At 39.2% G+C, this 15678-nt stretch overlaps 1 protein-coding gene across 1 annotated transcript; it reads left to right on the top strand.

Annotated features, from left to right (window-relative positions):
* Positions 1 to 9298: 9298 nt before the first annotated feature.
* LOC135472428 (apoptosis regulator R11-like) lies at positions 9299 to 12649 on the top strand. The gene is made up of 3 exons (XM_064751927.1): positions 9299 to 9555; positions 10324 to 10844; positions 11071 to 12649. Exons 2-3 carry the CDS (start codon positions 10332 to 10334, stop codon positions 11185 to 11187), a joined length of 630 nt encoding a protein of 209 aa, XP_064607997.1. The 5' UTR covers positions 9299 to 9555; positions 10324 to 10331; the 3' UTR covers positions 11188 to 12649.
* The last annotated feature ends 3029 nt before the right edge of the window (positions 12650 to 15678 follow it).

Below are 15678 nucleotides of genomic sequence, written 5' to 3'. Positions count from 1 at the left end.
TATAAGTGACGTCTATATATCAATATGGCGTCTGTTTACCAGGTTATAACAAGCGTCTATATTTATATAAGAATATGGCACCTATATACCAGATTATAAGTGGCGTCTATGTATCAATATGGTGTCTGTATATCAGGTTATAAGGGGCGTCTACGTATCTATATGGCATCTTTATACCAGCTTATACGTGGCATCTACATATCAAGATGGCACCTGTATACCAGGTTATTAGTGACGTCTATATATCAAAAATATGGCGTATGTAAACCAGATTATAAGAAGCGTCTATATTTATATCACAATATGGCACCTATATACCAGGTTATATGTGGCATCTATATATCAGTATGGTCTCTGTAAGTGGCGTTTGTATATTAATATGGCGCTTGTATGTGTGGCAGGTATATATTAATATGACGTCCGTATACCAGGTTATAAATGGCGTCTATACGTCAATAAGGCACATGTATATCAGGTTATATTTTATTTATTTGATTGGTGTTTTACGCCGTACTCAAGAATATTTCACTTATACGACGGCGGCCAGCATTATGGTGGGAGGAAACCTGGCAGAGCCCGGGGGAAACCCACGACCGTCCGCAGGTTGATGCCAGACCTTCCCACTTACGGCCGGAGAGGAAGCCAGCATGAGCTGGACTTGAACTCACAGCGACCGCATTGGTGAGAGGCTTCTGGGCCATAACACTGCGCTAGCACGCTAACCGACTGAGACACGTATCAGGTTATAAGTGGCGTCTATATATCAATATGGTGTCACCATTAACGTCAAAAGCATTTAGTCCATATCGTGTACACCTTCATGGTGAAATAGCGACTCAAGCTTTCTCTCTAGATGTTGACTAACATGTTAAGGCCATGAATGAGGTGAGTTTGTATCACCTATAGAACAATGAGAACAAAAGACTGATCCATTCACTTTTGTTGGTAAGTTGCTTTTGATAACCAGTTACTCTGGATTAACAGATGAGAAACGCTTTACATTTTCGATTAACAGGATTTGCGATAAATATCGGGGTATGTACGTGTCATGCTCTGTATATATCATATAGAATAAAGCTTGAATGTGTTTTAAAACTTTTACATGTCACATTTACTGACGGTTTATGCTATATTTATATACATGTATATATCTATACATATAGGGACCTACTATACAAGCTGTACACATTCTTCTTAACGCATCGTGGGGCCTCCGTGGCTCAGTCGGTTAGCGCGCTAGCGCAGCGTAATGACCCAGGAGCCTCTCACCAATGCGGTCGCTGTGAGCTCAAGTCCAGCTCATGCTGGCTTCCTTTCCGGCCGTAAGTGGGAAGGTCTGACAGCAACCTGCGGATGGTCGTGGGTTTCCCCCGGGCTCTGCCCGGTTTCCATCCACCATAATGCTGGCCGCCGTCTTATAAGTGAAATATTCTTGAGTACGGCGTAAAACACCAATCAAATAAATAAATAAATCTTAACGCATCAAGCTAACTACACAACTGCGGCTGATTCCACGAAGTCAAGTGACATTTTCAGATTCATTTCTTTTGCTTATTTCATTTGTGTTAAACGCCATGTTATCCTTGAACCAATGCCGACAATACGTTAGGACCCATGGAATACTATGGTGAATGCAAAGTTCATCTGAATTTCCAAAATATCTCCTTTCTTTCAATTTATCAAAATATAATTGCGTGAACCAACACAATACCTCGCTATAGCTTACCACTCCCTATAGTTGACACAGATATGCGGAAGTGGTTTTAGTTTACGTAATCATATTTTTATTATGAACGAAATTCCCACAGAAAGACGCCTTAAAACAGCAAAGTCTGCTTTTGACCCTAGTTTTGTCTTTTGATAAAACAAAATCATATATCACATCACTCCAATTTTTCACAAAAATGTTCTTCAGTTATTGTACTTCATATTCAAGTAAGTTTAACTTGTTTTTCTGCACTAAAAGAATTACACCTCACTACAGCACCGAAGTGGAGCGATTTCCTATCTAGCTGCAAGGGTCCTTTATATTTTTTAAACTTTTAAAAAACACCCCTCACAATATTCTCTTTGTTTTAACTAAAACAATCGTTTGTTAAATTTTTAACGTATATTTGAACCAGCAACCTTTTAGATTTTCGAATATAGACATATGACTGCATGTTTTATCAATATTTTGGGCTACACGAGGTAAAATGGAGAATTTCGTTAAAGAGGGGTTCTAGTACCCTATAGAGAATGATACTGGTCCTAAAATATATCAGACACTAGAATGTCTCCATTTAGCCAAGTATTTCACACTTTTAGTAGAATTCTGAATTAATTCGACTTATGACACATATAGGATGCTGTTAACACATCCTGTGAGTTTTTTTTTTGTCATTTCTTGTTACCACATGTGCATTGGCCACAGCTGCCATGAAATAAATATATGTGGTGAGCTGAAACGTTGAGAGGGTAGTTTTACACAGGTATCCTTGTCACCTGTCATTTATCACGTATTTTTAGGAATATATCTCCCCAACGCGATTAATTTCAGTTATCTTTCATATAAAGGACAAAATAGACATTGATTTCGAATGTAAGGATACATCATAGCTCACCCCCACATAAACGGAAAACCGCAGGTGTGTAACATAACCCATATGCAGTTATATCTACATACATGGTTTCGCTCTCGGGTGATCAATTAAAAAAATTCGTGACAGATAATAATGAAACCTTCTCCAGGTCCGCCTTACAGTTACTGACTCACTGAAACCGAAAATGAAGGCAGCGTGTGTTTCAATACAGAAAATCCCTCTATTTAAAATCCCTTTTGAAATTTCCACCTTGGTGTGTCTGTTGTGACAATGTGTACACCGGGAAGATGAGCACAGAATATACCACAGCAGGGCCTAGATCCAGTTGGCTGGCTAGCAAGAGAGTCACATGTATCCCACCCCCTCCCGTTTTCCCCACCAGTTTAATCCTTCCTCTTCCCAGTTTAATCGGTCATGTGTATACTCATTAAGGATTACATATTTCCGTGTAGTTTATTTATAAAATGAAATAGTCATGTACCAATATTAATCTCCCATTACAGAAATTTCCCTTTTATGTACACGAACTGATGGTTTGAGAGCACATAAACTAATCCTTCCTAATTATGACACTATAGTCAAGGCGGAAACTTGTAGAAATCATGTATAAATATTTACTGCTTTGTTGATGTACATGTATTTTGCTTTTACTTTTGTGAGTGTAATTTTGGAGTCTGTCAATGGACATAGTGTATATATGTGGACTCTGTAAATAAATAAATAAATAAATAAATAAATAAGCAGGAGGTGTGTCAGCACGTGGGCTTATATATAGCTTCTAACCGCACAAATAAAACTGACCATGCATAAAGGTCTGACTAAATTCGCTCAACTGAATTACATAAATATAAATACTTTATTTTTGGGATGAAACAAAATATCTGAAATAAAAATCAAGGCGTTGTGTGCTCTGTCCGTAATACTTTTGCAGGGTTTTTTTTTTTTTTTTTGGTATTCAGTAATGTGAATAAGAAATTTTGAATTTTTCCTTGGACATCTTCCAACTTAATGTGGCAGGGGTGTGAGTTAGCGTGGTACTCATTGACTGATTGTGTGGTAGGAAGTAGCCACATGCTTTGATGCATCGGGGTAAATTTTAGGAATGGTGACAATCTGATTAAATGTGACACTTGAATACGGAGTGAAAGATCATTCAAATAAATAAATAACCAAAATGTTGGAAATATTCATGTATGAATAATAAATACAAGATACTATACCTTCATGATGTGGAGATACTCAAGCATATATGCCATCATGTAACCGTATATATATATATTTTTTTCCGGCGTCAGACAAAATACTCCGCTTTTCATTGGACAACAACCGTCACGTGAAGTACAGACGTTATTATTTACATGGCTACTCAGTGAAAAGCTACTGAAATATATGGTGTCAATAATCCTCATATATTGATTATTGACACCATATATTTGTGTATCCTATCACTGTGTCACCATGTAACAAATTTATCTTGCAAAGACCATCAGTTCAGTGCAGAAGACTGATGTATATGTGAATTCTGCACTGAATTGATGGGTCCTTGCGGGATAAATTCGTTACATGGTTACTCAGTGATAGGATACGGAAATATATGGTGTCAGTAACCTCCATAGTAACTAAATATGAGGATTACTGACATCATATATTTCCGTCTCCTATCACTGAGTAACCATGTAACTAACAGTGTTTGTGTTACGCTCCTATACCAGCAGTTATATATTACCGACATAATTCTTCCAGATTAATCTATATAGCTAATAACTGCTGCGAAGGGAGCGTAATATATGTGTATGTTCCACTGCATTCGAAACCGAAAAGGTGTTTTTACCATACATGGTCCCCTTGGTGAAACAGTGTAACTTCTATATTAAGCGTTATGTGAGCAATGAAATTTGTATATACGAGTCTACACAGACAAACGACAGTATACAGGAGATAGACGAGGTCATTTCCTTATTTTTTTATTTATTTATTTATTTAAACGTATTTATTTATTTATTTGATTCTTAATTGACGAATTTTTCATGACAGATTCATGTTGTTTTACTTCGATTCACTTGCTATATCTCTTACACATTACACTTTTGGCCTAACATATATCGATCAAATAGATATATAAATAAATAAACAAACACAGACATGCATACACAAATAACGATTTTTAGGGTTCCTCGCGTGTTTTCTCAGTTTGTAGGGGAAATAAATGTGTAATTTCACGTAGCTGGATTGGGGCTACCATATATCATATTAAATTAAATATATAGGCCTCAGTCATACCAGTAATGTTTTCCACAGAAAACGACTCGTGAACATGTAACAGCCTGATGACATATGCGGCGGATTGCTAATGGTCATTTCGTTGAAAATGCTGGTCTAAGTTTGTGTTAGGCTCTACAGAAGAGGTATAAATAGTACTAGTAACAAGCAATTTTCAGTATCTATACCGATTACCAAGGTCAGCCGCGTCAGTCTGTCTGCCTACATGCACATACACGTATATGTATCTGGATATATGTATAGATATATATGTCGGCATTTAGCCGTCACGTACGTCCTGTTGGTATATCAATATACATGGAAGTTTCTCTTTCGAATCTATACATTCATGGGTCACGTATAACTAAGTTTTGAGAGGAGTGAGATCTTGTGGTCGAGTACATTGCAGGCCTGGAAATCACAGTACAGTAAAAATACCTATGCATAAACCAGTATGTTTATAATGGAGAATTCAGTGTTTTGCTTAATTTCGTAGTCTGCTGTAGGCCCTATCTTATTAACCTGAAATATATTTTTATATATCTTCTTGGACACTGGCGAAGCTGCAACTATCGATCACTACAATACAGAAAAGACCACAATTCAGCACGAATGAGCCTGAGTTGGTAACACGGTGACATAAAAATACTGCTGATTTATAATTATATGTAATATTATCCTAACTCATGAGATATGTTACATAATATATTAGAATGACGTTTGTCCATGTGTCAATGTGTCTACAAGTAGGTCAAGACATTTTGCAAGACATGATATGGTGCAAGTTACTGTACTGATGTGGAGATACGCATGCCTATATGTGCCATCATGCAACCTCATGTAAACCATGTGTCTGTATCACTGCATATGCAACCGATGAACTGTTTTCATCATATACGCATGGTGGCCATGCATGCAAATGTCTGTATAGACAAGTGACGTTACATGAACACGGTCTCACGACATGTACGATGTCATTTTTTCATTTGTTTGTTTAATAAATATCTTAGATGGCTGTTATCTTTGGACCTAAAATCTATAAATCAAATAAATAATTAAACCTTTATAGTTCAGGTAGGTTTTATGGTTAATTTTTCTGGTATTAAATACATATAGGCCTCAGTCATTCCAGTATGGTTTCCCACATGAAATACGGGCATATAGGCCTCAGCCGATCAGTATGGTTTCCCACATGAAATGCGGGCATATAGGCCTCAGCCATTCCAGTATGGTTTCCTACATGAAATACGGGCATATAGGCCTCAGCCATTCCTGTATGGTTTCCCACATGAAATGCGGGCATATAGGCCTCAGCCATTCCAGTACGGTTTCACACATACAATATGTGCACATATAGGCCTCAGCTATCCCAATATGGTTTCCCAGCTGGAATACGGGCATACAGACGTCAGCCATTCCAGTATGGTTTCCCACATGCAATATGTGCATATATAGGCCTGAGCTATTCCAGTATGGTTTCCCACATGCAATTGGGGCTCATGTAGTCCTCAGTCATTCTAGTATGCAACAGACTCATGAGCATGTAACAATATGCAGCGGATTGCCATATAGAGACAGACTGGAGTCCGTTCGGTGTAGGCTATATGATACCATGTGACCGATACAAGAGAAATGTTAAGGTGTATGAATTACATATACCAGTATATACAAAGCCTATATAGCTAAGCAGCCCATTAGGGCGTATGTACATGTAGGTCTATGGTCGCTCCAAGTAGCCTATACAACAAACACGTAGGTCATGGACATGTGGTTTCAGCAGTACGTGTATAACTATACCCTCAGCTGAGACTAGCCCTGCATGGCACCCACCTATACATAAATAGATACGCCGTATTATTCTGTACCATGTGACATCATTATGACTATTAATAATTATCTGGTCAAATAGCCTATATAGAACTTTGATTAATCACATATAGCCTGTTTGGTGTTCTTTCTAGCCCATAACGAGTCGCGGCCTATTCGTCTGTATAGGCCTAACAACACGATGAATACAATATAAGACAGAACTTACAGATATAAGCATTCCTGTATGCTTACACTAACGCATATGTATTTGAACAATCCATGCATTATTACATCTATTCCGTCCGCTATTTCGTCACTTGGCAGTGATGTGCGGATCGACTCATCAAAGGAAGGGTGGAGATGGGGAGGGAGAGGCTAAGTGCGCATGACTAAGTGTGGACTACAGTGCAGCAGCCAAAAGGTTAGCGCTCGCTAGCGGGCGACCCAGATTCGAACCCGGGATGGGTCATGCTTTTAATATCTAAATTTCGATGATCTTTGATAGTCCATGAAAGGGTGGGTCCAATGTCAGTATAGACTACACACTGGGTGGGGTGTAATGTCTGATATCTTCGTCACGGCGTTCAACACAGGTAACATTATACTACATAATTATTCCAGCACAACTTTATTCAAAGAGTCAACGACCTGAATGTCACCGAAATAAAGCTGGAATCAAGTCACGTTGAGACAACCACCCCGATCAACACGCAAAAAAACACAAAGTTACGTAGTGTGTAATTCTGGTGTATAAAACCCCTATCCAAATAGCGTGTAGATGTACATATAAATGTACATATACCCATCTGAAACAAATTCAAAACATAACTGGAACAAAATGGTTTTCATCATAGTCATCATAATTATTGATAAGTATCCATTATAAGTAAATTATAACATCATAACATTATATTGGTTAGGCTTCTTGGTCGATGTCGATTACTTTGTGATATAAAATATTGTTTTCAAAACTTATTACTCGCAACATCGCAATGACACTCCTCATCTTCTACGTAGATCCTTTATTACGCAATTGATGGAAAACCTCTGGGATATACTAAACTTCCTTTAGTCTGACTATAAACTACATGACCTTGTATATCATTGCGCTAGGATAGGTCTCGTGATAAACCCTTCGACAGTGTTTAAAAAAAAAGATGTGAAGGTCAACCAGTATGAAAACCTGCCGGTAGGTCTTCAGGCCTATATCAACATATAAACAGTATAGTATACATGTATATAGCTGTATAAACACACACAAAGACTTAAAACACCATGTAAAGGTGTGCCGGAGAGTACCATTTTTTCTCATGGGGATTCTTTAAATAGGACACTAGATGGTACTTAACTGATGTATTTATTGAACTGTTTCTGAATGCTGTGAATATGCATGGAATTCTCCACATAAAACCCACAAGTTCCACCGACATGATTTACTATCTTTCGAGTACGTATTGAGTACGTTCCCTAGTTTTCAAACGTTCAAATGGGCTTACAAATGACCGTACATGTCCTCGGCTGTGGATTCTGTCTCTGAATGGCAGAGCGTCCGCTTCGGGAGCGGTAGATCCAGGATCAATCCTTGGTCGAGTCACACCTAAGACTTTAAAAAAGGAAGTTGTAACTTCCTCGCTTGGTGTTCAGCATGAAGGGGATAGTGCAACGACTGGTTGACCCGCATCAGTAGCCTATAATGGCTCGGGCGGGGCAACTTACTTGCCATCGGTAAGTCGCCTCAGTCAAGCAGCATTAGATAAAAGAGCGGTGGAAATCCGTCCTGCGACAAGGAGGTAGATTACATACACCCTAATCGTCATATGACTGAAAAATTGTTGAGCACGACGTTAAACCCCAAGCACTCACTCACTCACTCTGTCTCTGAAAACGAACATCAGTCATGCGATGTACCCTATGTGTAGGCCCTACGCGTACACGTCTCACAGTAAAATAGGCCTATGTAGGCCTATATTCTACTTCGAGATGGTAACTATGCAAGGATACTGTACTTCGATTGTGATGAGCTGTAAAAACAGCGTAGATCAAGGCCTTACTTTTTCTTTAAAGTCTACAGGTTTAACCGCACTCCGAATTGAACTCGCGGTCCATCTGATATAACAAAGAGAACGCGATACTGGAATGCGGTGGAAGAATGCAGGATGTCGTAATATCGAGAAATAGGCACAAAGCTATATATAAGGCATATTTTCACTTCACTGAGACGTCGCACTGGCTGTAGCATATGACACCGATTCGCCTACATACGCTTGTCGCCTGAAGTAGGGTGTAGCTAGGTTATGGATCTGCGTTTCACATTTAAGATACGGTTAATCGGTATGCCTACATGTTCCGGTAATCTCCTAAACTCTTTGGAGTGAAAATTCAGATAAGCCAACACATGATTAGATCGAGAAATAGCGATTTTGAACTTCCAAACAAACTGTTATTTAAGGTCATATTTAGAAGTTATTCGCGGATTTTATTTGCTCTGACTTTTAATTTCTTCATTTTCTTTACTTTCTTGTAATGGATTGCAGCTTAAATTATATTTTGAAAATACTGCATTCCTGCTTTTCTTGTCTGTGAAGAGTTGCTTAGAAAATGTCTATGAAAATTCTGTAAAAATATATGTGCTCGAAGATAAATCTAAAATCCCTTTTTTTCAGTTTTCTTGGTCTTGAAGGTTACTCCAGTACAGGGCTCCTAAACAGTTATGTGCTATTTTTAACTCACCTACTTTCATTTCATTGGTTGGTTTTCACGTGACGCGCTTGCGCACCGGCATGTTGACCTACAGCGTAATGTCTGGAAAATTCAGAACACAGGAAGGACGTTGTCAGAAGTCAGCGCGTTATCCTGCTTGCTGTTTACCAGATCTTTTTCGGCCGATTGTGTTCAAAACTAAGAGGTAAGTTAACATGGAGTAGAGTGATGGGTATAATTTAACAATGTGCGTTTAATTGAAAAGATAATGGCGAAACAAAAATGGAAACGACGTTCATCTCTTAACAGCACGTTTGCCTGATCCAACTTGTCGCCATTTTGAAAAAGTGCTTTCGGTGCTTTTTCTTTGCGTTTATTGATCAGATATGTATAAGTTGAGTGTAGTCTCACATTTAGCTATTTCTGTCGGCTTCCTACGAAAGAATACTATTTGGTACATTTCCTTTGTGTTGTTTACCAGGCTGTGCGCTAAATGGTTATTTATTCATGCTCACCACTCTGTCAAAATACAGCCTATCCGCCTGCCCGCGTCCGCCATTACTGTCTCAGTAGCCCAGACCTAAGCTTCGTATACGTAACGCCCGGCTTCGGTCATATAGACTTTCACACCACAATTTCACTGAAAAAAAAAAAGAACCGGCTCGCTTACTCTATCCCATTTTTTACTTTTATTTTTATTTTCGGGCCGCGAAAATTTTATCCCACCCAACATTCTGTTTACACAGGGCATTCGATAGGAACGCCCAGCTTAGCTTAGGGCTATATCTCAGTGGATCAATGAATGAATGAAAATTGACATCCCTTTTTTTTTTTCACATTTAACTTTTGAATCATATTTCAGATCTGTGGAAATTTTCGTTTATCTTTAGATTGCGTGTGTGTATCCTTTCCTTTCCTTTCCTTTCCTTATTATATATACATGTATATATATAAATATTATTACTGTTGTCAGGTAGCAAAATGCCGTTAACAAATAATTTACTGGCCGCCTACATGGGGATGCCAGGGAGCCAGTCTAGTAAAACAGTGCAATTTGGCAAGAAATACATGGACGTACCTGTAGATCAGCAGGCAATCGTCATAGCAGACTACATCCACAAACGTCAAGTTCTCGGAGAAAAGGAGCCCCCACCAGACCAAGTTTGTGAAACCATGGCATATCTTGTGGAGGAATTTCTGCGGGGTAATTCGAAGTCTATATCAGCAATCACAGATGTCCTTAAAGATACAAATCAGAAAGGGAAGTCTCACGAACAAGTGATAACAAGGATTTTTGACTCCATGTTTTCTGATGGCATAGTAAACTGGGGAAGAATTGGAGCAGCTTATGCCTTTGGGGTGAAATACTGTTTGAAGAAATCTACAGACATCAATGGCAACAGACAGGGATTACCGGATGAGAGGATACTTCGGTGTGTAGGAAAATATGTGGGTGAGAAGCTGGGGACTTGGATCGAGAAACAGGGTGGATGGGTAGGTGAAATTTTGTCTCCTAATATGCTGTTAGCTCTTGTACAGAAAATGCACATTCCCATAATACTATCCTTCAAAGTATCCTTTATTAAAAAATAATGAATAAAATAATCTTCAGTAAATATGGTTGAGATTGAAATTTTTGTTTGATACAGTTCCATGTATCATTGCACAAGTTTACTGTAACTTCAGCATTTACTATAAGTTTTTCATTTTGGTGTTACAGGACTCTGTAGTTGGACTTTTCCCAAACCAGGAAGCTGTGCTAAAGCGTTTTCGTTCTCTCGGATATCTGTGTCTCACCGTTGGGTTAGGATCACTGCTGAATGCCCTGTCTTCGTGATATCATTGGATGATGTTATGTTACGACTGTGATATTCTGTCGCCTGACTGAGTCATACAAGCAAGTCCTGCTCTGCTTAGTCAGTTAAGGGGCTTGAAACTACCGGGCCCGAGGATTGCTAATGGATTGTTGAGTGTTGCTCAGTTGCTTCAGCAAGACACCAGTCCTACGTGAGAAGCTGGATGGCCTGGGTAATAATGGATTCTGCTATAGCTGTGATCTGAAAGTGCCCACTCATACCACTCTTCAGCACCTCATTGCAATGAATCTGAGTGACAATAGACTCTTCATCATTCATTGAATTTACACAGTGTGTAATTTCATGAGGTTTTCGAAATGCAATTTTGAAAGCTGAGGGAAAGTCTGTAGTGGTCAATTTGTGACACTTTTGGCAGTTGTAAGCCTTAAACCGGCATAATTGGGAAATGTAAAGTTTGAAGAATCTGCTATTCACAGTGAAAATCTGAGTTTTCCCGCCATGTGGCCTAGGAATAGTTTCAGCAGATTGATAAACTTTATTTATCCTGGCCTAATTAAGTCAGATTATGATGTCCTGCAAGGATAGAAAGTCAAAAATATCACATTATTATCCATTATAGTTATTACTTCATATTAAACTTTTGTATCACAATCCACTATATTTCTCAATCTAAGTTGCAGAATGAGAAGTGGAAAGGGTTTATATACTTCGGCTGTCACCATAGTTCAGCTTCTCTGTTTTAATCATAATATCTTGTTGAATTATCACAGTTGCTTGTATTGCACCAAAATGACTCTACTAGTTTGCCTGGGACAAGTATGCATGTTAGATAATGCATGTTGAATTTATTACACTTTGCATTAACTAAAGTCACATTATTACTGTAACATCATTTTAACCTAATTTATGAACTGAATTAATGGTTGGGCTCAAAGTAAAAGTAAAAGTTAGACGGTAGCCAAAACTACATCTAATTTCCTGTGACTAATGGTAATATTGTGACCAAATTAGTACAGTTTCTGTAATGAAATCCAGCCTAAGTAAAAATTGTTTTCTAACAGTAGATTGGTTATTTTGCATTTCAAACATTTGTTGATTATTTGCTCACAACAAATTGGCTTATAATTCTGCTGTCATTGTGAATGAAGTTAGAACTATTATGGAATTCTGGTTTATTTCAATTTCTCAGTGGCTGTGTCAGTGTTCTTTGTGAACTGTCTTTAGTCCACTCGAGAACAATAAGGCATCTTAAGTTTGTCTCAGAACTGACCCTGTATAAACTTCAGCTGAATTAGTGCATGGTTCTTCACCTTTGTTTTAGTGTATAATACTTACAATAGATAATAATCATGCTTTTCCACTGTGATTGACAGAATCCAAAACATACAAGACACTGATCTGAAGAGACCACCACCATTAAATGGAAAAGTCTTTGGTGGCATTCTAATAAAGGCTTTTTAATATGACCTTGAGTAATACATATGTGTGTGTTGTGTTAGATTATTGTGAAGTGTATGTTCTGTGCAGCTCATGGACTGCTGGTGATTCGTGGCAGAAGAGAAGGGACTTGACACCACAAGTGATGTAGATAACGACTACGCGAAAACACATTATTTTCTTTTTCCTTTTGTTGGTTGGTTGGAGCTGGTGAAATCTGTGTTGTTAAGAGGTGGAAATAAGACCTGATGATGCCACAGAAAAAAGGTTTTTTATATTCGGAAGCGTTGTGTAATGAGATAGATTCGCGAATATTAATCTCAGCGTTATTTCGAATGAAACGTAATGATGGTACGAAGTGTTACGGTTGAAACAGAACATTGTAGTAGGTTAAATGTTGGGAGTGAGTAGCACTTGGGAAAATGTAAAGGTTCCTGCCGACTAGTATATCTTATAAACTTTATATGTTGTAATTCAAGTTCATCTCTGCGTTCCAAGCTAGAGTGTAATGTTCAGGCATACAGAGCATAATTCTGAACCTGGAGTGTCCCTCCCCCCAGTTTTGGGGTATTTTCCTCTATTTTTAATGCAAATTTTTGTGGTGCGTTTCAAGTATAGCCTAGTGGATAACCCAGTCCTGACATACCTTCACGCGCTGTAACATAATGATAGGCCACGTGACGAGTATACCACAGTGTATTCGTGTTCAGCTATTGGGGCGCGCATTTGTAGGTGACACTGACCAGGCATCACGTTACGAATGTAACGTTCCCTGAAGGGATTGATATATGCCATATATGACCCAGTCCTTGGTGATTGTGAAACAGTAAACCATGTGAACATAATAAAACGTCAAAAAGTTTTAACGGTGAATTGGAGTGGTAGAATAGCGATGTTTACGTTTCGGTTCAATGCGCAAATCTGTTGGTTAGGCGTTCCACTGGGACTAGATCACAGGTCTATATACGCAGGACCGTTGTGGAGAGCAGGCACCCACAACTGTGTCTAATATGATTAATCGCTAAGGTGTCTAGGACAGTGCCGTTTTCAAAGGCAAGTATCATAAAAAATCACTTTTCTGCTGAAACTTGGCTTTTGCCTGGAAGACGTGATCGTACTTTCCTAACAGACTTCAAAGTACTTGTATACGATTAATAGAGCGCTGATAATTAAAAACAGCGAAAACCTGTATGAGTCGTGCATGGACGAAATTTCTAAGTCGTTTACGGTATATGTATTTGAAAGATAACCCGGCGCAGTCAATGACCTGAAGTGTTGTGTGTGACGACCCGTATAGAGCAGAAGCGACCAGTAGGAACTGGTTTGTCGAAGTTTTGTTTACTCCGATGCAGGTGCGCAAAAGCTATTAGGGGCCGAGGGAGCTAGCATGACGCAATGATCCGGGAGCCTCTCACCAGTGCGGTCGCTGTGAGTTCAAGCCCAGCTCATGCTGGCTTGCTGTCTGGCCTTGTGTGGGAAGGTCTTTCAGCAGCTTGCGGATGGTCGTTTTTTCCAGCCGGGTTTCCTCGCACCATAATGCTGGCCGCCGTCGTGTATGTGAAATATTGAGTACGGCGTAAAACACCAATCAAATAAATAAAATCTATCATATGGAGTAACAGGTCACATTTAATAACAGATAAGGGTATACATGGGCATAGAAAACCTGACTATGAACCACAAACCAGTTATATTCATGTCCGGTCAGCCATGCAGGGAGAAGAAACAGCTGCACATTAACTATGATCAACAAATCCTCACATAAATATTTCGGTCAATATATAAATGGTTTGTCGATGCGGATTTACAGCTGCCTTACCTACATTTCCAAAGCTCAACATACATGGCAACCCAGACTGCTTATGTCAACAACCCTGTCGTAGCTTTAGACGGGAAGGGCGATGAACGTAAAGGAGCAGTTTATCTGCTTTATGATGGTGACTAGTTGTGTGACATATTCGACATGGTGGCATACACTGGTGACGCTTTGTACATCAATAAAGCTGTCGACGCGCTCACAAAATACTTCACACCATTTAGAAATGTGGAATTCACAAGTTCGGACAAGCTTCCCAACAACCAGGCAAGCGAATAGATACTTTCCAGATGAGACTGTCAGTTAGCAGCCACCTGTGAATTACAGTCCACTGACAAGCAAATCAAGACAGATCATACAAACGTGTTTATCAAACAGAATCCGACGCAGAGCACTTCGTGAAGCAGATTGGACACTGACTGATTTTTTGAATGCGGAAAGAACTGTAGAAATATCTGAAACTTGAGCGCAAAACAATGAAGATCAAAAAGCTGAAAATCACATAAACAATAAATAATTCTGGAACAAACACGTCATCCGGGATCAAAACCAAATCTGATGATCAACAGGTCCAGCGACAAGGAGTGTTATTTTTGCGGTGGCCCCTATCCACAAACATTCACCTGCCCAGCAAAGGACCGCACCTGTGGAGACTGTAACATATATACAAAGAAAAAAAGTTAAGCACCCCCTGCTAAGATCAGTTATTCAAATTCCCCATTAATTTTAACTGTAATGCCAGTTATGAGGATGACGAATGATGTTCCTTTGAACGATCGTGATCATTCATGCTTGACAGTAACGTGAGAACTTCATGTTTTGCGACAAGGAAATGTTTTTCGTGCAGTTGTGCAAAATTCAGTATGCTTTCCCTTCAATTTTTTTTACTTAAGGTCGGCGTTGTGCAATGTGGACTAATCTTCTGTGAATATGGCGTATATCAGAGGAGCAAAGATGGCAAATTATCGGTATGCAATCCGCAGGGTTGTCGTTCATAGCTATCGGGCGTCAGTTGGGCTACTATTTTATACAGTGATAAGCCAACTGGTGAGAAAACACGGTGAAACTAATGCTGTGAAAGACCGACCACGCTTCGGCCGACCACCTGTAACATCACAGCGTGAAGGCAGGTCTCTAATCCGACTAGTACGACGTCAGCCATTTGCATCAAGTCCATCTGTCCTCAAGAACCGTGAGAGACCCCTTGAAAACCGCAAGGCTGAGGGCAAGGAGAGTCACGAAACGCCGCCTATTGTAA

The sequence above is a fragment of the Liolophura sinensis genome, chromosome 8 (genome assembly GCF_032854445.1).
Source record: "Liolophura sinensis isolate JHLJ2023 chromosome 8, CUHK_Ljap_v2, whole genome shotgun sequence".
In the NCBI taxonomy this organism is placed as follows: Eukaryota; Metazoa; Mollusca; class Polyplacophora; order Chitonida; family Chitonidae; genus Liolophura; species Liolophura sinensis.
Note: the sequence above shows the minus strand (reverse complement) of the source record. Positions and strands in the feature narration are given on the sequence as shown.